Source organism: Vicia villosa, unplaced genomic scaffold, assembly GCF_029867415.1.
Source record: "Vicia villosa cultivar HV-30 ecotype Madison, WI unplaced genomic scaffold, Vvil1.0 ctg.000327F_1_1, whole genome shotgun sequence".
Taxonomy (NCBI): Eukaryota; Viridiplantae; Streptophyta; class Magnoliopsida; order Fabales; family Fabaceae; genus Vicia; species Vicia villosa.
The window spans coordinates 47521-69592 of NW_026705147.1; the positions used below are offsets into that span (position 1 = coordinate 47521).

The 22072-nt window shown below is 34.0% G+C and overlaps 1 protein-coding gene across 2 annotated transcripts; it reads right to left on the reverse strand.

Moving 5' to 3' along the window:
- Positions 1-1878: 1878 nt before the first annotated feature.
- LOC131626883 (uncharacterized) lies at positions 1879-21453 on the reverse strand. 2 transcript variants are annotated; one of them, XM_058897721.1, is made up of 18 exons: positions 21045-21453; positions 17888-17967; positions 15538-15588; positions 13929-14435; positions 13457-13708; positions 12504-12569; positions 11869-12048; positions 11100-11151; positions 10724-11008; positions 10183-10293; positions 8244-8435; positions 7160-7435; positions 5376-5999; positions 4169-4671; positions 4003-4063; positions 3846-3914; positions 2845-3427; positions 1879-2320 (listed from the first exon to the last, which is right to left on the reverse strand). In XM_058897721.1, exons 1-17 carry the CDS (start codon positions 21210-21212, stop codon positions 3341-3343), a joined length of 3564 nt encoding a protein of 1187 aa, XP_058753704.1. In that variant the 5' UTR covers positions 21213-21453; the 3' UTR covers positions 1879-2320; positions 2845-3340. The 2 variants fall into 2 exon arrangements, with proteins under 2 accessions (XP_058753704.1, XP_058753703.1); XM_058897720.1 differs by having other exon boundaries at positions 12504-12565; positions 13453-13708.
- Positions 21454-22072: the final 619 nt, after the last annotated feature.

Below are 22072 nucleotides of genomic sequence, written 5' to 3' on the forward strand. Positions count from 1 at the left end.
CTTCTGTTGATACAAACACTTAAACGGCTAACATAAACAAGATGCCCAAAGATCTTGAGCCAATAACCTTTCTATCTACAATAACTTGCTCTAAGTTTTCATGTGTAAAAATTCACCCGATCCCACCAATTTCTTGTTTAGGCAATTGCCATTAGCAAATGTTGATTGAACAACTCACAAATTTGTCTATGAACAGGATTTCTACAATCTCATTTATACTAGATATTAGTAAAAAATTGGCAAAAACTCATTTGTTACTAGATTTTTTAAAAACTCCAATAATAATGCATTAAATATATGCAATTTTATCGAATATTTCCTACTAAGACAAAAAATAACATTTTAAAGAAAAAACTAATTAATTGTAAATATTCGACAATTTTCAGCAAATATCAGAGGCTATACATTGTGTTTTGAAAAAAAATCAAATATATTATTTTTAAAAAGTTAAATTTTAAAGTTATAAAAATATTTTTGTCAAGTTACCGAACCTATGTGTCAGGTATAAGTTGTGAGTGACCGGTTGAAATCTCAACACATAACATAATCCTTTTCGTAGTTATTCAATCTTTTTCGTTCTGTCGTTATTAAACTCTTCTTCGTTCTATGGAAAAGTTGTTTTCTAAACGCACCAACTTCATAATCCACTCAGAAAACACATCCATTATGAAATTGTAAAACACCATAAAAATACACTTTTCATCTTGAACTCAAAAAATGCTATTTTTATATCCTTATAATAACAAAATTCAACAAATTTGTTCTAATGAGTTAGTGTTTGTGACACGTGCATGTTAAGAAACATCGTGATTGATTTAAAGTGTGTTTGAATTGGTAGTCGATAGAATTGATTTTTAGAAAATTGATTTTAACATAACTGAATTTAGTAGAATTGATTTATGTTTGAATAAAATAATATAAAAGTAATTCTTATCAATTAATATTATTTAGACAGTTTTATTGTTGAAGGAAGAATAATCATAATTTCTAGTTCCCAAGTTAGTTTCCATTTCTTAGAACATATTAATTACAAATATTTAGTATTCTTTTTCAAATTGAAAAACCACATCACCTCAAAAGCTCCAAATAATTGTGGTTTTTTCTTGCGATTAGGTTTTCTAAAACAAAACCAAACGCATATTGTGAATTTTTTTTTTTTAAAATTACCAAATATTGAAAAAATATTACATAACTAACCACCTTTTAATTTTTTTTACGTAAATAATCATGTTTCAAAAAAGACAAACAAGGTCAAGTCATCTCATATGACGCATGCACTTATATTTGCATGTAAGCACCATATGAGATGACGTAAGCGCCATATGAGATGACGCATGCATTACCTTCACGTCATGTGAGATGACGCCTCCATTCAATATTTGATCATAGACGCCATATCATTTGGCTTGACCATAACACATTTAAGTCATGCACACCTTATAAGATGGCTTAGGTAAAAAGCAATACACCTAGAGCCATCTCATATGGCATCTCCCTTGTAAAATTAAAAGGATGCACCATCTCATATGGCTTAACCATGTAAACAAATTCTAAAACATGATTATTTGTGTAAAAAATTTCAAAAGATGGTTATTTGTGTAACATTGTTTCAATACTTGGGTATTTCAAACAAAACAAAAAACTAGAATTGTTTGATTATAAAAAGTTACTTTTTTTTCTTCCGTATTTTAAACAAATGTCAGATAATATCTCCTTTATTTTGATAGTCTGGACTGTAGTACTGCACGATAACAACCTGTTAGAACTGATGAGGCATTTGCCATCAACTTGAGCTAAAGATCACTTTCTAACTATGATCTGCATTGTTTTTATATCTTAATATAAGGAATAAATACGGGGCTGTTATTATAAAGAAAATTGTTACACACAACCATTCCTATAATAAAATTCTGAATAGATAATTTACACAGTAACTTCTCACTACATGTTACAATTTTCGCAACAAAAAAAAAAAAGGAATGGATCATAAAGGAAAAGAAAACCATTAAATCACACATTTACAGAGAACAAGGAGAGCAGCAAGGGATGCATCTAAAAGTAGACACCCCGTGATACCCCTTATTAAAGGATGGATCTCCTTGTGACCTGTGAGATATATATATTGACAAGTTACAAAACTGAGTTCTATCTTTTCCCGTGACAGGTCCTGTATGCCTAGTAAAAAACAAGCATAGAGGCAGCCTTCATAAATGAAAAAATTTGAAGGCCTTGTGGGAATCTAATCCTGTACAAAAGAAAGAATCTTATGTAGTTCTTCTGCACATAATTTCATTCGAAATCAATGCCCGCCAGCCAGCAACTGCAAGCAAGCACACAAATTGTTTATGTAATTAAATGCCGTAAAAAACTATTCCTACCAAGTAAAATCAAATAAGTGATGGATTGTGTGGATGTTTTAATAATCAGACCGGAGATTGAACCCATGAGACCTTTGGGTCATGGTCCAATAGGTTCAACCTTGAGCTGAATGACAAATAAATAAAAAGTAAAGGATCTAAAATAAAAACCAGTTGAACCAAACTTTATTGAATTGGCTGACTTGGTTCAGGTTTTAAAACTGGATTGTATAAACCTTTCTTTTTTTTCTTCTGAAAGACATGAGTATCTTAGATACAGAAAGGCCTATCAAAAAGTTTAGCATGGCTGTTAACGCCTGCAAAGGGCTGTACAAACCATCTCATCTCAAGACTGAACTTTTCCAAGAAAATATATTTTTTTTAGTTCTAGTTAGTTTGTAACTATTTATGAACAGACTTGCTTGCAAAAGCCCCTACCAATAACAAATGGGTACTCGACAAAGCAAGAAAAAAGAGAAAGATGTACCTGAAGGCAGGCCTAGCTCAGCAACAATCAGTAGTTGGGTCAAAATCAGGTGCGTTCAAAATTATTCCTCATTAGATCTCTGCCTTCTCAGTTGCTGTTCACATACACGGGAAGATGAAGGAGTGATGGCAGATAAAACATGGTCTCCAAAAAAGTAATATCGCTGAAGAGATCAACAGGAGTTGAGGGCATGCAGCATGTCGAGTTCTGTTAATTACGTCTCAGAAAAATCGCTCAATATTATGTGCAGCCCGATTCCATTGGCTCTCATTCTATGGTCACATTCTCATTCTCTGGCCAAACTTATACCCTCATTGGCCATGTTAAAAATAAATCTGTTTATGGAAGGAAACAAGTCATGGATATAAGTATTTCAAAATCTAAGCCAATTGAATGATGAAAGATCTTCATGAGAACCAAAGGTGACACTTTCTTAAACCAATACAGATCTCCAACTCCAAACAATATATCCCTCCAGAAAGTCATGTAATAAAGATCACAAGTCAAATCCAAGATCATTTGCCAGCTGAATTATGCCACGCATTTGAAGGTATGGATTTTCCAACAGTTTTTCATTGTTACTCTGCATTGCAAAGCATAATCATATTGGTAATAAACAAAAAAGCGAATATTAAGAAAATTGCAAAAGGAACAAACATCTAGAGATTCGAAAGAAAGAATAATTGTTTTCATTTCAATAAAATAACACAAATAAACTGAAGAAAAAAAGGGGAAATTTGACACTGATTGTCTTGCTAATTAATGCCACATGTTCGAGTTTTGAAAACCCCGAAATTAGCCTATGATCTTGAAAACTGCGATTGGAAATCTTCTCCAGAAGCCAAATTGTACTATGTTTGTTATCCATCAATGATAATCATTGATCACAGTAGTATAAAAGAAATAATTTGAATGTGAAGGGTTGTTTCAATGCAAAATTAAAATATTAATGGGCTTTACTTCAATAGAAGCTTCAAGCAAATCAATAAAAGCAATAGTACCTGTTGAGCTTTAACAACAAGATTCTGAAGCATGTGTTGATATTTCTCTGGCTTCTCCGTCATCATTCGCTGCAACGGAAAATTATTACAACATTAAAAAAGTATGATATTTATGGCCCCAATACATTCAACACCAAAAATCAATTAAAATCCATGCCTTCAGAAGAAAAGCGGATGAATAATATGCCACTCTTGAATCTGTGTCATCCAAAAGTTCCCTGCCAGATGCAAGAAAACTCGCGTTTTAAATTACATTTCAATGTATAAAAGTGACAAATAAGAAGGGAAACAAATTTACAAAAAATAGAGAAATTTTGGATCACCTGAAAAATTGTTCCTGGCCTACTTCCTGGAAAGCAACAGGATCTGCTGAGCATTTACCAATAAGAAGTAAGATAAGTATAGCCCGAATATCTGATGTGGCACCAGGCAGATTTCCTCTTCCTTTACTTCCAACAGCAACTCCTAAAGCAATATCATCGGTTGCTGCTCCTGCCAATTGAATGAGTGGCCAATATAGTAAGGCAGCAGGAACACGTGCAATTAACTGCATGGGTACAATAGCTCGTCCTTGGAGAAGAGCTGCCATTGATGCCGTCTCGCGATCTGGATGGTAGTTGTTAGGGTAGCCAGGTCTTCTATTAGAATCTTCCTTGTGTTCATCCCAGAGGAAGGTATCTCGTTTGGGAACATGATTATCAATGTCAGATTTTTTGCTTACACTAGTGAGATTTATATTTTTGTCATGCTGCACATCATCACCAAAGGGTGGAGCAGTAGCAGTAGGAACTCTTAAGCACAATTGAGAGAATAGTATGTCACACATCTGTTTAGAAATAGAAAAGGTGTTGAGCAAAACAGGTAACAAATATGACAAACATTTAAACCGACATCCTAAATGTAAACCGAAATAGAACATTCTCTAAACATTCCTCCAAGGATTTGACTTTACATCGATAATTCTGAAATAAGGTTTTATTTATAACAAAAGAAACATTTCATTTATATTTAGATTTTCCATAACATAATTTCATTTTATGATAACATACACCTGCAAATGCAATTGAGAATTCAATTCATTTTATTACACCTCATAAAAGACCATGCTCTATCATGAAGGCCAAACATTCTCTAAACATTCCTCCAAGGATTTGACTTTACATCGATAATTCTGAAATAAGGTTTTATTTATAACAAAAGAAACATTTCATTTATATTTAGATTTTCCATAACATAATTTCATTTTATGATAACATACACCTGCAAATGCAATTGAGAATTCAATTCATTTTATTACACCTCATAAAAGACCATGCTCTATCATGAAGGCCAAACATTTCTAACAGTTTCTCTAACAAACCCAATTGGCAAACTGTGGTGTTTTTCTCTTTCAATGATAAGATAAAGAACATGCATATTTAATTGCGGAATTTTGTGATAATTACTGTTTTTTCCAATTTTTTCTACGCATTTCATGTTATGATATGAGGATACTTAGCAAAAAGGCATTTAGGATTCAGATACGATTACCTTCAGAATATTGATATGGTCTGTTTCATTTATCTGAAACACCAAAGATAAAGCACTGCTCATTATGTCGATCACTGCATTGGCTTTCTCAAGATGCCAATCTTTCTTGCCATGCTCTAGAATTTTGCTGTTTGATAGCTGCATTTCATGCTCATCTAGATAAAATTTGCATCTCATAAGAAGTCTTTCAAGAACAAACAAAAATCCCCATCTAATGTAGTTGTCTTTGGACTTTAGAAGGCCACACAGAAGTAAAATGGACAACGGAATATTTGATGTATCCACAAAATCCTGAGTTCCTGCTTGAGCAATTTCCTGCTGAAAGTATTTGATACTTGACCATATACTTTCACCTCTCTCCTCACTAATTTCAGCAATAAGCAGATCTCCTAACCAGATATACCCATTTTGACGGTACGAAATTCTATCAGAATGAAGAAGGGAATGTAAAGTGACCCACGAATGCTTTGCTTGCAACTTAATGCCATTTTGCAGAGACGCATTATCCATATTTTCAAAAAACTTGTGAGATTTACTGATCTGAATCATAAGAGAGAATTCCTTGTCCAGATGAGTGAATGAACTTATTACAGTGTCAAACTTCTCTGCAACAGTTTCCAGAAGCTGCAAAGATTTAAAAGAAACACACAAGGTACAAATGAATGTAAGTTCAAAATGACTTAATTTAAGCCACAAAAACAAGAAAATATATCTCAAATTGAAAGTCACAAACAACTTCCTGATTTTTAACCAATGGGATGGAGGTAAAATTAATGGAAAATGCCAAAATAATAACCGAAGAAAAGCAGCACTCATCCTAATATTATTCAGTGAATTAGAGCAAACATTATGGTAGAAGCGGGTGAACCTCAGTAAAAGCATTTGATTGCCTGACCTTACTTCTTATTTCCAATCAGTTATCTAACACTAGCAGACAATTGAAGGACCCGAATATACAATGTGGAATTGGAGAAAAATAGATTTTCAATTTCGGTTACAAAAAAAAACTAACTTCAAATAAGAAAATTTAATTAAAGATTCCATTCATTTTTTAAACACAGATAATTATGAAAGACAAATCTTTATTAGAGTAGAGTATTGTGTTGTATAACAATCTTCAATATTAATAGCATAAATGGCAAACTACTAAAGAGTTCCAATTATTGCATCATAAATCATGCATAATACATACAACTTAAAAAAATATTGCTGATGGCAATTTGGCAAATCCATCCAATATACAATAGTTTACAATTACCTCAAAAAACCGCCAATTCTTTGAAAAACAGATAATTATGAAAGACAATCCCTTAATATTAATAGCGTGAATGGCAAATTAATGAATAATTCCGATTATTGCATAATAAATCAAGCGCAATCCATACGACTTAAAAACTATTGTTTATAATAGCATTTGAAGCAAGTAAAAATTGTGTTTCATAAACTGTTTCCATAACCTTCAAAAATACCAGGTGAATTCTCGCACATCAAGTTTCCTGAAGGAATTACATAAGGCTATAAATTTAACCATAAATAAAATACTAGATGAACTCTTTTGCATATCTTCTCCGGTGTACAAATGGTTAAAAGTACTTAATTAACCAAAAAACATATTGAGAATTTTTTTTACTATATTTTACAAAGAAACCTAGTACTCGAGTTTTTGATATTTAAGAAAACACTTGAAGGCCCTCTTATGCCCACCAACTAAGGTAATAAACATTCATCAAAGGAGAGAAGAGGGCAGGGGGTCAACAGACGAGAAAATAATATTGGAGACATACCACATTTAGTCGCTCACTGTTAGGATATCTGGACAAAGTAGATGCAATTGATCTTCTCAAAATCTCCCCAATGCATTCTACCCCAAGTTTAACAGAAATATAAAATGCCTCAGGTGCATTTGCTTGAGCAAGTAGAGAAGCGAGAGGTTGGATCTCATCATCACTGTATTCATTTACACCTGTAGCTGTACATGTTTCATTTACTTGATGCAGAATGTAATCAAAAAGCACGGAATACAGATTTTTCCTTTCTTCTCTTGAGTTTACAAGGGCATACTGCACCAACATAGAAAAAATGGGGGAAATCATACAATTGGAAACTCAGCAACACTGGGTGAGGATGCTAGCTCAGGATTTTATCTACAATTATACTATTATGAAAATAAGAAATAAAAAGAAGCTAGAATCTTATCATTAAATTGATATGAAAAATATATGATGGGCACATCAATCAAGCGTGGCAGTCATGAAAAAATTAAGGAGAGCTTTAAATCTCCAAATTAAAGAGCATAACAATCTAAATAACTTAGTCATATATGATAAGTGTTAAGAGTCCCACATCGGATAATATATGGCTATATGGCCTAAACATGTACTTATAAGTGGGAGCAATCTTCACCCTACCAACCGGTTTTATAGGGTTGAGTTAGGCACAAACCACATTTCTTAACATGGTATCAGAGCCTCGTTTAAGATCCGGTGGCTCACCTATTATGGTTTCCGCTATCGGGTCACCCACCATTTATTTCCAAGCTCCAGTTGTCTAGTCCTGGACGTGAGGGGGTGTGTTAAGAGTCCTACATCGGACAATATATGACCTAAACGTGTACTTATAAGTGGGAGCAGTCCTCACCCTACCAAACGGTTCTGTAGGGTTGAGTTAGGCACAAACCCCGTTTCTTAACAATAAGCATCAAGTCCAAGAACATCAGTCCCATACAAATATACAACGCAATATTATCAGTATTCACTGTTAAAGGGATAACATAACAGTGATGTTGTAAATTTGTAATAATGAACTCTAATGGAATTTGGAAGTATATTGAGTTTTTTTTAAGAAAAAACATTGAAAATATAGACATACCTCAATGAAAATAAATTGAACTCCTCCAATCAGATCAAGTTGATCCACAAGAAATTTCGGTTTTCTAGGAACAGGCTCTGTTACTTCATCAAGAGCTTCATAAAACATGTTGGTTAACATGGAAATCAGCTTGCAATGAACTAATTCTGCCCAGGAGTTCTCCCTGCTGATTCTTATAAGTTCTTTCAGAACCTAAAGGAAAATTGGGAGTAACTAAGTTATAGGCAGATATCATAGTTAATGATACAAGGCACATTGACAATTTAAAAAAGTAGTGAACGAATGACTTCATAAAACCCAAGATAAAGAAGAGCATTAAAAACCCAAGATAAAGAAGAGCATTCACAAACTCGCATAGTAAGAATTTTTTCATGGCTGAAATGCATAAAACCACCCAACTTAAATTATTTAGTCTTCTGTCAAAGACTGAAAAACAAACTGTATTAATAAATATTTGAAAACACAGTTGGAAAGTAAGAACTTTTATAATCTGAATCTACAATAATAGAACGCCTTTGCACCTGTGTTTTTTAGTTTTCTGAAAAATTCTAACACATAACCCAATCAAACAGAAAGGGTACTGCCAAGTGGTGAAGACATGAAGATATAGAATCAGAAATCACTGACTAAAAGTGTGCATAACTATCTGTATTCAAAAAAATCAGAAGTCCCTCAAGTCAGTTAAACAGTAGTTATACAGGAATAGTAGTAGATGTAAGTGAAGTGATAACTACCATTGCAGTAGTCCAATAGTTAATAGTTACATGTGTATTATTATCCGGAAGCCTTTAGACTTGGAGGGTTTTTAAAAACCAACAGCAACATTTGTATAAAGCATGGAGGAGGTCCAAATACCAACAGTTCAAAAAGTTCCAGTAGAGTATCAGGTGGAACAATTCATTAGTTAAGTGAAACTTTGAAAGTAAGAGGGACTTGATAGAAAACAAGGTTAGGACTCAACTGACACGGTGAAAACATGGTTCACAGAAAGATTTTACACTTGCTCTAGTTTTTCAAATTTTGAAAAAGCCTCAGATCCGTTTAATTATAAGGCTTGATTATACTTTTGATTCCCCGAGTATCATGATTGTGCAATTTTAATTCTAAGGACTCCAAACGCACAAATTATATCCCCTCGTATCCCAAGTGTTACATCAAGCCCCTCCATTCACTAACACTAATTTTTAATGCCAAGAGTCTACAAGGTCAATCTAGATCTGAATAGGCAAACCTGGGAAGCCCGTGTGCCCAGAGAAGATCCCTCAGGTATGGTAATAGTTGCTCTGGAAGCTTTCCCATAGAGCCTCTACATCTAGTCACAAAGATACTTTTTTGGCAACTTCAACTTACCAAGTTTAATTGTTCCAACTTAGGTCTGGATTGGCTAAGTAGGCTTCTAGTGTTACAATTTAGACAACTAATAATGGACAAATTGCAACAATGGATGTACCTTGAGACCCGATTTTGCACAATTGAAACAAGGGGAAGCAGAATTGCACAAACGTGGCACCTAAGGGAGCAAAAATACAACTATCCAATTGAAAAAGTTTTACTTTCTGTATTTAAAACAGAATATATAGGCTCTGACTTTCTTTTCTTTCCTTCCATATTTTTTCTAGTAGTAAGAGGAACAATGTTGACTCGGATTCTTTTAGTTATCTTGTTCAACAAATTATCTCACATCCTCAACAAATTATCTCATGTCCTCGTGCTTTCATTTTCTTAAATGTAAGTCTTACTTTCTAGCAAGACCAAAAAAGGGAACTCTCCATATTCACTAATCATTAAGCATCCTTTCTTTTCATCCAAACCCTCTGTCCAATATTACAAAAAGTTAAGCAAAAAAACTACGCTGCAGAATGCAGTACGACGAAACAAGTAATAAGATGTCCGTGGAAACTGGTAGAGTGAAAAATAGGAGGGGGATATTGTTTCTCACCCTTATGTCGAGTCCTTGTAAGCGATTTCTCCTGATCTTTCCACGATCGCAGACAAAATAAAGCAAGCAGCTGAGTGCAGATGCCCAAACAGATTCCTCCTTTTCTTCAGTCTGTACAAAGTAATTGATTGTCATATAAGTGTAAGAAATTGAGAGAACAACGTGAATGAACCGTTATCTACGAAAAAATTGAATGAAAAGACATAGGGTTCTTGAAAATCTCCTTGTGAAACAGATGATAAAAGTTTTTCTTAATACAACTAAGCAGAGTTCATCTTGAAATTTTGAAAGTACAAGATATGAGATTGCAATCTTGTTTTGTATTCTTATTCTCAATCAATTGTCATTAGAAAATAAAATGAAGGCATACATGCTTCAATTCAAATGACAAAGCATCATATCATGTATAACAGGTATCAATATGTTAGGGAATGGAAATCAAAATATTGACGTGTCAATCAGATGATCCTACCCAAGAAAATATATACAAAAAAACAGCGATGATTATGTCCAACAATTTTCTTTTTCTGCTCAATGATACCTGAACAAGTAGAAGCAGTATCTCATACAGAATATTTATAATCCACGGCTCAAAATTATCAATTGCAGAGACTGTGTCTGATTTATTCTGAGAACTTCCTTTTCTGCTTCCTTGCATCATAATGTGAGTGTGGCTGTCATAGTAGGGTTCTTGAGAATATTCTTCTTCAATTATGGAAGCTTCGTCAACAATCATAGGTTCTAGGAGATGAGAATGAACCCCTAGATTTAGAATCAAATCGAAAGCCCGAATCCTGCAACCTGTTTCAGAAGAACTAAGAATCTCCTGAAAGGTACAGTTGAAATATAAATTAGTAAAAATTAAACAAATGGATTTAGTTACAAAAAAATATAAAAACTATTTATTAATGTATCACCTCAAGCATAGAAAGAATGAGAGGAGCAGCTGTCTGAGAATCTAAAACATACCTACAGAATAATATTTTTGTGACCATCATACACAATAAACTCAGAACAACACAACCATAGATACGTGAAATAATCAGAAAAGTTCAATCAAGTAAATGGATTGAAAGTTAATCTGTGGGGAAGTGATCCAGCATTCAACCTGATATACCCCTGACATGAAAAAGTTCAATAAGATCTTTTCCATTTCGAAATATTATAATGACATCTCGGTATTGCTTTCATATAACATTATGTTAACAATAAATAATCTTGTGACCCAAAATACAATTAAATGGACATTAACAAAATACCAGTCAACATATTATCCTCACATGTATATGTATATGTATATGTATATGTATATGTATACGTATACGTATACGTATACGTATACATATACGTATACGTATACGTATATGTATATGTATATGTATATAATATTGTTTGACCAAAGTAATGAATTGGGCTTATAACACAGTGAACTTATCTGTTTAGCCCATGAATCTATAGTGAAACTATAGATAAAAACATGTTAAGTTCCATGACTATTTTTCTTATCTCCACTTGTGGTTCAATAAAAATATTAACCAATCTGAAATATTTGCTTGACTAATTTCTTTTTTAAATAAGCAGTGGGCCCACACCATTTTCCATCAATGGTTGATATCAGCCACTCCTCTGGCCATAGGATAAACAAAATGAATAAAACAAATAAGGCAACAATTAATTGAAACATACATGTCAATAACTAGTTTAATAAGGACGCTAACAGCCACATCCGTCGATGGTTTTCCACTGTTATTGCCTAGTATAGTTGACACTGTCATGACATTGGTGCCTGGGGAAGAAGCCTCAGAGCAAACTGCTGCAATAACTTCTTGTACCTCGGCAGGGTTTAATCGTAGAGGTTGTTGCTCACTGGTCGGCAAAAGAGATAATTTTGTAAGGTGTAAGCAAGAAAAACAAATAAATCAATAATTAAAAACTAGAGTACGATTAAAAAAAAAGTGGTAAGGTATTTTATAATCAACTAAGGCTGCAATAAAAACCTAAGCAAAATAAACAAATATGTTGATAGGTATTATATCCTGGGAATCACTTTAAGGAAACTTATAAACTTGAGAATCATGAGATCATTTGATTGAAAAGCAATGCCCATCATTACATTAATGTATTCTTATTGCAGTTTCACTAATTGAATGATGAAAACAGTTTGGAATCCAAATAGCAAAGCAATTATGGCAATTGAAGTTTGGCAATGTAAGATTGAGGACAAAGCTTGTGTTATGGTACTGATTCTCAGATGCACACAGGAGATACAAAAATTTGTCAATAAATTCCTTTGAAGTATCTTAAGTGAACATGAGCAATACCTGTAATGACGATACTGGAAAAGCTGTCGAGCTCGGGGACGAAATGTAATCACCGGAGAATCCTCCCTGGAGAAATAGCAATGTTCAGAACAGCAAATTAATTGAGAAAATCCTTCAACAAGCAAAAGTAGTAAAGAAATATACAGACTTTTTAGTCAGCCTTGTGAGTTAAAAGAATATCAAATATTTATCTCAAAAGGGAAAGAGAGAATATCAAACTGTAGAGGAGCAATTTAATATTACACATAATCTCCCCATACAAAGCATTATAGGTCACAGAACATTCCGTAATAAGTGGTTAACTTATCCCTCACTAGTCAGAATTAAAAAAAAAAATGCATAAACAGTACTTAGTTTTTATTCAGAATAAGAATAAAGAACTTATGAAGTAGGAAAAACAAGATTACAAGAATGAGAATGAGTTCAGAAAAGAATGCAGAGAGAAAAGTTGAATTTATAAAATCATTGCAGCAGCCAACTAATCAACCATAAAATCTCCATACAGCAAACAGAAGATTCTCCAGAAAAAGTATCATTTACCCGCACATGTCAATCCAAAGGCAACGTACAAATATAATTCTTATGTATGAATTTTGGCATTGAAAACCACCGCAAAAACACAAGAAATCGTAACATTTTCATTTTTCAGACTACGTTAAAATTCTAAGAGGCTAGGCAGACTCCTTTCAATTCTTGTGTATTTAATTTTTCATGACCTCTATATTCTGATACAATATTTGGAACAAGCTAATGAAGTTAATAAGGTTTATCATGGTATGACCTTGAATAAAGATATTATTCAGAGGAAAAAATTGAAAGAAAAAGTAAATGAACATGGCAGAGAAAAATAATAAACTTAGTAAGATTTATCATGGTATGAAATCAGATTAAAAACCACTAGTAAGAAGAAAATGGAAGAAAGTAATAGCTATGCGAGTTATACGAGAACGTGCCATATATGACGAGAGCCTGCTTTTTTGCGCTTAGATGCTGTTATTGCTCTCAGGTGGCAACGAGCAGAGACAGAATTTGTAATTGGTGTTACAGGAGAAGACTGCAATAGCTGATCCAGGTAAGGCATATCATCAGTTCCAAAAAATTTCCATGGTTGCCCCTTCATCTTAGATTCGATGTCTCCTACAAGTAAAGCTGCTGCACCTATTTCTAAGAAACTACTGTGTGATGTCATATATTGACCACGATCACTGCATAAATCATGTTAAATAATAGAGTAAACTTTTTAAGCACTATGAGAGAAAACTCAAGACACCTAAACCAAAAACAAGTATTAAATGCATGTTTGGATGAGCTCGTGTTGAGACCACAATAGCTTTTCTTTAATTTCTGAAAGCTTCCATAGTCAGCTTAAAAAAACAATTCTTTTCTCAAAATAAGCTGGGGAAAACATGCTGAAAGATGATTTACCTTTCAGTCCCAACTGATGACGATTGTGGTTGCTCAAGCCAGCGCCATTTCAGAACATCATGGGCAATGAACCCTAATTCATTCTTTTCATTAACTTTTTCATGTTTTAATGACTTTGAGACAGAGCGCATGATGGAGTCTTCCTGTAATGTTTTTGGACCACTTGAAGAACTAGGCGTTTCTGGAACAATAGCAGGACTACGTTGAGTGTGGAAAGATTTACTCAGCAAAGATGACAATGTTGGCAGTGATTTTCCCGATGAAGAAGCTGGTTGAAAAATCCGTTTGGGAATGTGTCGGGCCACTAGGGAACGCACGTAACTCAGTGACTTCACATGTGCCTCAGAAGCAACACTAGATACAAGTAAAGGAGATGGAGTTGTGGAAGCACCAGATTGTCGATTTATAGATTGTGACCATGGCTGATTTGGGTTAATAACATATTCAGCAATTACAGCTGAACAAAAACGATCTATCTGAAATAATGTCTCCTCGCTTGGTTTGTATCTGTATTAATGAACAAGCTCTAAAAACTTAATAATGGCTAAATAGCAACAAAGCAAGATGTACAATATGCAGTCATACAAGGAAAGACACCGGCTGCATGTTCCAGACATTAAATAAATCTAAGTCAAATGCAATTTATTAATAAATTATTAGATAGAAGAACCTTCAACATAAAACAAATTAGCACAATACTAAAAGGATTCACGAACTATCCCCTTTATCCATGAGAATAAAGAAGGTTTGTCCCTAAGGCAATCCCATCAGCCAAGTAAATTATATATTAAAATATGTTTTTGGAAACATGGTCTGACTGACTGTCTTCTTTTTTCTCAGTTTGATTTTTTTTTTTTTTTTTGGATTTCTATTCAAAAACATTTTATGGTTCACTTATGCAGATTTTTCCATTCTATATTTTATCCCGGAAAAAAGGAAGGAAAATTATTTATTTGTCCATATAATTTTCAATAGTTCCCAAACATCTAGAGAAATAAAAGTTTTAGGTGCTGGTTAAGAATACAAAAGGAAATAGTATTTATTGCTACAGAACATATTACTCCCTTCGTTTCAAAATGACGGTCGTTTAAGGTTATTGCACACAGATTAAGGAATGTAATAATGTTGTCATAAGATATTACACTTTTACTAAATTAACCTTATAAATGTATTGGAATTTGGAAGTAGTGTACAGAGTGATAATTAAAGGACTCAATTGGAAAATTTGCAATCACTTTTACATTGAAAAGTGGGAATGACATTCATTTTGAAACAAATTTTATTTACTAAAACAACAGTCATTTAGAAACGGAGGAAGCATATTTAAGGTATTTGTGGTTACCTAGCTCTCCCCTGCTGTAAATTCATTTCCAAAACCAAAGGTAACCTAGTCTCTCCTTCACATTATTTAACTATTTAACTAATCAACTATTTCCAATTGAGGGTTTATCTAACAGAGACTGTGATGTAGAAAAGGACATTTAGATTTCAATACTATATTAACACGCAAGTCTATGAAACGGGGATGGAAAAGAGATGGGTTATGCTCAAAGATAAAAAAATTATGAAAATATTGACCATCCATGTATGCAGATAACCGGTAACATACCTTAGAAGATATCGCTTCAATAGTGCCACACACCTTGCAACTACTGCAGGACTGGTGAAAATAGTGTCAATGTCAGAAACAGCAGAAATTACAAACGGCTCACATAATTCTAACAGGCTAAAGCAATAAAGGAAAAAATAATTGATTGGTATCTAAGCAATAAAGAAAGGAAAAAATAATTGATTGGTATCTAACAGTACTAAGAAGCGGCCAAAACAACTCAGCTAGGATAAGTTATGGTACAACACTAATTACAATAATTCAGCTAAACAAAACTTTGCAATCTGCATAAACAGCCTTATATGACAAGCATCCATCTGTCCTACTCAAAGGTGCCAAAGCTACTTTTCGTTCCGTTATGAAAAACATAACAGGCTCGTACTCTAAGTTTCAATTCCCTAGACTTTGGTCACTAATAAAAGAGTGAATGAAAAGCCAGGTACATATGGCCCTTGCTGGATGTGGAAAAAAAGTAGAAGTGGCATACAAAATGAGAGGCCTGATACATTCGTCCCTTGACTGGAAGTGGAAAAGTAGTGCAAGAAGTGGCATACAGGCTGAAACCAATGAAGCACGGACAAGATACGAGTATCGGATACGACACGTATCCGATACGTAGATACGTTACTATTCAATTAATACTAGAGATGATACGTTTAAGATACGTATATAAAAATTAAAATAAAATACTTAATTAAATCAAAGTCTTCATAACAGAATCTTAATACATTACGATATTACTGAAAAATATTAAATCTAAGAAAATAAAACTTATAATTAAATATGAGTAAATTTCTAATAATGAGAATGGAAAGAAAATAATTTTACTATCGGAATTGAAATGAAATATTAAAAATTAAAAAGTCATCATTATAGTAAGAATAAATATAAATTTTATATATTAAGAATATATATAATACATATTATATGAATTGAAAATAAAAGGTATAATGATGATTCAAAAACGTTATGATTAGTATAATAAATTGGATATATTGAGATTTGAAAAAAAATTACAGGGATATGAAACAGTTCTTGGAAAGTAGGAATTGGTGAGAAAGAATTTAACACCTGCTGTAATGAGTTAAAAAGCATTAATAAGAGTGATTAAAAAAATATGAAAAAAATTGAAAAGTCACGTATCGGAGAGTATCGAAAACGTATCGCCGCCGTATCGGAATTTTTTTATTTATTTTTTTAAATAAATAATTTCGGATACTCCTACAATACATATCGGTGCCGTATCGGCGTATCGGATACGATTCGGCAGCATTTTTGAAGTATCCGTGCTTCACAGGCTGAAACTTTTCGTGTCTTCTTGCTGAAAAAGTACGCTTCCACTTCTTCTCTAAATCTGTTCCTAATTAGCACGCTTCCAAGAATGGGAATTACAGGTTCAAGTTCAGCCTCCTGAGGTCTTAAATCCCAGGACTAACCTAGAGAAGACCTTCTAGTCCTTAGTTTATGGAAGTGCCGCCCAAACTCTGGGGATTCGCAGGAACCTTTCAGGTTTTCATAACTATCCAAGATCAATTTCCTTACTTTCATCTGGAGGTCAATATCAAACTGGAAATGGCTTGAGGGGGACTAGTGATGTTAAAAAAAATAAAAATAACAGGTGCATTACAGGAAGAAAAATAAAAGGACGACATAATTAGAGTCTCATGAGAGCCATGCATGTTGTCTGACCACTTGAAAGCATAGAAAAGGGTATAACTGCCTGTACAGGCAGCAAGAGGCATCTTATTACTGAATCGAGGGAAATTGGAGAGAGGGAAATAAGGAGGCAAACCAAGGCTGAATTGAGGGAAATAGAAGGAGGGGCCAAGGTTGAATTGAGGGAAATAGAGGAAGGGGCCAAGGCTGAATTGAGGGATATTGGGGGGAGGGACCAAGGCTTTTTGAAAGCCTTGGATTATCTATATTTTATTTCTATTTTTCAGTTTGGCTTCTCTGTGCTTTTCTCTTGCTGGTACTGCTATCAGTAATAGAGGTAATAATACACACTAAACATAAATATCTTGTTGTTATCATGTATACCTTCTATCAATGTCTTAAAACCCTAATTGCACCATATGTTTCATAAATATGACAGCATCCAATTCCACATGCACAAATAGATACGCTAGCTTCTAATCCTAAACACATAAAAAGTTTGCAGCGATTGATTAGTATACTACACATGTAAATTATAAGGATGCATTCTGCCTGTTTCATACAACATAATTAGTTCACCTAGTGCATGGCATTGACTGAAGTATACAGCAAAATGATATTAAAGCAACAGTTTTAAAGCAATCTGGATGGTATCAGCAACTACACCATGTCAAGAAATGAATGAGACAGTTACCTGCGCTCCCTCTCCGCAATAGTATGTTCCAGAATTGCACTGTAAGCCATGTCTGTGGTCATAGGACCTTTCAGATAGTCCTGCAATAACATATTTAAGCCATAAAATAAAATTGGTAAGGATGTGACTTTGGATACTGAGTATCAAATTCAAATACAATGGCATCATAATTTGCAACCAATTTGAATTTGGGTCATGGGATATCATGGAGAATTACAGGTTCTCATGGTATTAAAATCTGGCTGTGTTAAGATACACAAGTCATGCCATGGTTAGTTAGGAACCCCTATAAAGAAGAAGCTAGTGCTTGCACATTCAGCACATATGTAGAAATACTTTACTTACTACTAACAACAAACATATTTCTCCCCTGCAGAATATGCGATGGAACCTGTGCATTCATAAAGGAAAATCTGTCTATATTGAGTACGAAAATGGAGTAAAGCCCACTTAAAATGATTAAGGAAAAAATAAACCAGAGTGTGACACTCCTACCAGAGCATAATGCTTCTAACCAGGGAGAAAACTCTCCTAACCAACTTTGAACAATATTTCTGAATGCTTCTAACCAGAGAGAATATTCTCCTAACCAACTCTGAACAATATTTCTGAATACCCTCCATCTCCATATAACTGCGCTGCCTCTTCTAACTAATTGGCCACCTCAGCAATTCCCTATTCAGCCCCTCATGGGACTAAGACCCAAATCCAGTATACCATCACTACCAGCCTCTAGAGAAACAGCTCTGTCCTCAAGGATATGGTGAAGACACTGACATGTTGCATACATCTTATCACTAACAGTTGGTAGCATAACCATGGTATGAACAAGTTGCAAGAGAGCAAGGAATTTAGGCACAAGAAATCCCAGTAAAACAACTGATGTATAGAACAGTTCAAGAACTCTTAGTATTGTAATAGTTGCAAATCAAGCCCTTGCCCCGAGGATCCCATTGTTGGAAACTTGATGAGCAGGATTCAAACGACCAAACCCGCAGCACAATTTCACTTTCACTGCCTTTAGGTGTCAACCTGCAGTTGTTGTCTTACAAATTTACCAAAGTTTAGGCATAATCACTCATAGGTCCAGCTAAGTCAACAAAAACCTTACTTGAAGCATCCGATATATCTAATGTTGTGACTCCTATAATACCCAGCAATGTGACAATTTGCTATAAAATTTTCCATCAACATAAGAAAATCATTTTCTATATCATCCATGTAGCAATTCACTGTATGAACAGATAAAGATACTGATATGGTTTCTTCTTTCCTATTATTTATATGCAAAACACTCTTATTCTATGCTTTTAAATAGAAACCCTCAGTCACAGAGTTGCAAATGATCAAGTTCCATACTCCACTTTCATTGAAAACTTGAATAGCAAGACCCCAATCACCACAACTGGAATATGTGTCAACATTTGCAATCACCTCCCTATCATGAGAATGCACATTCAACTTCGCACCAAACCCACTAACATGACTCTGGATGCAAATGGATAAAAGAAAAGAACCTTTGAAAATCTCGTAACATGACTATTTTCTCTGGTAAAACTTTGACTGTAGAGGAACTGGCCGATAGAATTATCTTTTATACTTAGGAGTGGTATTAAGAAAAGACATCTTGCTACTCCTATACTTTTTTGAGTGGCTGACTCATCCTTTCCTCTACTTGAGCTGTTAGAGGACTAGGGGCTAGGCTTATGAGGCTTTACGGATTTGGTTTGTTAGGCGGGGAATATGATTTCCTAGGATTATCTCAGGTGGTTTGCTTCTTGTGTCTCCTTACTTTCTCAAAGAGGTGGGAGTTTTTGTTTATTTTGTTAGTGGTTTTTTCTTGTTTGTGTTGTTGTATTGCCGCTCAGTGAACTTCATTTCCTTGGCTTTAGAGTACCTATGACACTCTCTCATCTTTGTATCCCCATACTTACTTCTCTTTATATGTATTTGCCATTACAAAAAACCAAAGCTACATTTTCTCTACAAGTTATGTGATTAACATGAATATTAATTAAACCTTCCCCTAAAAGTATTAATATAGATAATCTGCACTATGAGTTATAAACAAAAACAAGAAATGCTCATTTATTTAGTCGTCGTTTCTAAAACTTCTAGCACCTGTGCATCATCATCATCAATCCATTTAATATTGCTATCTGGTAACTTATAAAGTATAAACAAAACCGAAGGAAAAAACTTTTTATAACATTAATTAAACTTCCAACAGGGAGTTACTATATGGTTTACCCACGCGCAAGATTTAAAGAAACACCTGGAACGGCACATTTAATAATGCATAACCGTAATTTAGGCCACATCAGCCACATTCGTCAGCTCACCACATTTAACGATGCATAACCGCATTTGATGCCACGTCATCCACATTCGTCAGCGCACCACATTTAATGACGCATAACCGCAACTGAAGCCACATCATCCACATTTGTCAGCGCACCACATTTAATGATGCATCACCGCAATTGATGCCACGTCATCCACATTCGTCAGCGCACCACGTTTAATGATGCATAACCGTAATTGAGGCCACATCATCCACATTACTCAGCTCACCACATTTAATGATGCATAACCGCGATCGAGGTCACATCAGCTACATTCGTCAACTCTCCGCAATATTAAAAAACCGCAACTACATCAGTTACTACAACTTAAAAGTCTACCCTCACAAAAATTTAGTATAGGACTCTAAACCAGTTTGAGTAGTGAAGCATTTATTGATATTAAATATAAAACCTAGAACCTGTAAATGCTTGATGGATTCATACATGAGTAAGTAGAATCATTGAGTAACACTTCTTCCCAGAACTTCATTAAAACAAGCCATATTATATTACATTGACAAAACTACCTTTTCCCCATTTCACTACTAAATTTCTCAGCAATAAATGTATTTCAGAAATGAAAAACAATAGCGATATATTTTTCTACCAAACAACTAGTTCGCAATCGCATTATGATAAATATAAACAACAATAATAATAACAATAATAATAACGACAATAATTAAAATAAAATTATGAAAAATAAATAAAAAAATATGATATGAATTTCAGTTTCTAATTTCTTCTAACACTACTGGAAACAAATCGAAATCGAACAATAAAAAAGCGGCGAGGAAGAAAAAGCTGAATACCCGAAGAATTCTGGAAGGTTCGTTAGCGGAGGTGACCGGCGAAGAGAGGCAGTCAGCGACGGCGCGGCGTAAGGGTTCCGGCAACTTCTTAACGGAAGAAGATCTCAGCCTAGAGACGCCGATTAACTGCGGAGAGAAACTGGAAGAAGACATTGGATTCGATTCCATTTCGGGTCGGGTTAACCGAAAAATCAACGACGGTTATAATTTTGAATCTGAAATTGCATAAAAATGAAGCTTCTGAAAGTTTTTTCTGTTGTTCTACATTTGAAGTTTGAATTGAACAATAGCGTTAATTGAAATTGGGTTTGAGATTTGAGAGAGAGAAAAGGGAAAATTAAAAGTTATAAAGTTTTGATGTGAATTTTGGTTATGAGAGTGTTGTGTTGTGTGTGTACTTGTGTTGTAATAGCTGTACGTAATGTAACGCCGTCGTTTTTTATATTTGTAAAAGTTGTGTGATTTACATAGCTGGCAAGCGCTAAAGAGTGAATAATAATTATATTTATGGTATTAAATAATTAAATTAGATTTAGTTTCCATTTGAGTGGGGGTAATTTAGGTATTAAATTGGATCTTTATGTTTAGGCCCGATGATTTCCATGTTTGGAAATCGTCAATGGAATGGTGGATGATTTCCATCTTGAGTACGAGTATTTTGTAGGAGTATTTTGTTCTTAAGTAGGTTTTAAAAGTTGTTTTTGTAAGAAATAAAATATACAAAATTTCGTAGGAAAAATACGGTTCGATCCCCGTAACTGCGATCTGAAGGGGTTGAAACCACTTGATACCAGAACTGATTCCTGAACCGAATTAAACCGATGGTGTTTAACCATAAAAAATATACCAAGTCAAATATGTTTTTTATGAGTAGATTCTCCTAAAATTAATAATAAATTTTTGGATTAATAGGTATTTTGTCCTCCTATATAAATAAATGAAATTTAAAATTTTTATTTATAAAAAAAATTTGAATTCTCCTTTAATTTATAAAGGTTCTTTTGTCTTAGACTTTTATATAATCAGAT

What these genes read in the sequence shown, in the direction of transcription:
- LOC131626883 (XM_058897721.1), bottom strand. Translation starts at nt 21,212, where the DNA reads ATGGAATCGAATCCAATGTCTTCTTCCAGTTTCTCTCCGCAGTTAATC. An exon ending in TCATTCTTTCTATGCTTGAG is followed by an intron (nt 11,009 to 11,099) that starts GTGATACATTAA and finishes TGTACCTTTCAG; the next exon opens with GAGATTCTTAGTTCTTCTGA. An exon ending in ACAGTGAGCGACTAAATGTG is followed by an intron (nt 6,000 to 7,159) that starts GTATGTCTCCAA and finishes AAATCTTTGCAG; the next exon opens with CTTCTGGAAACTGTTGCAGA.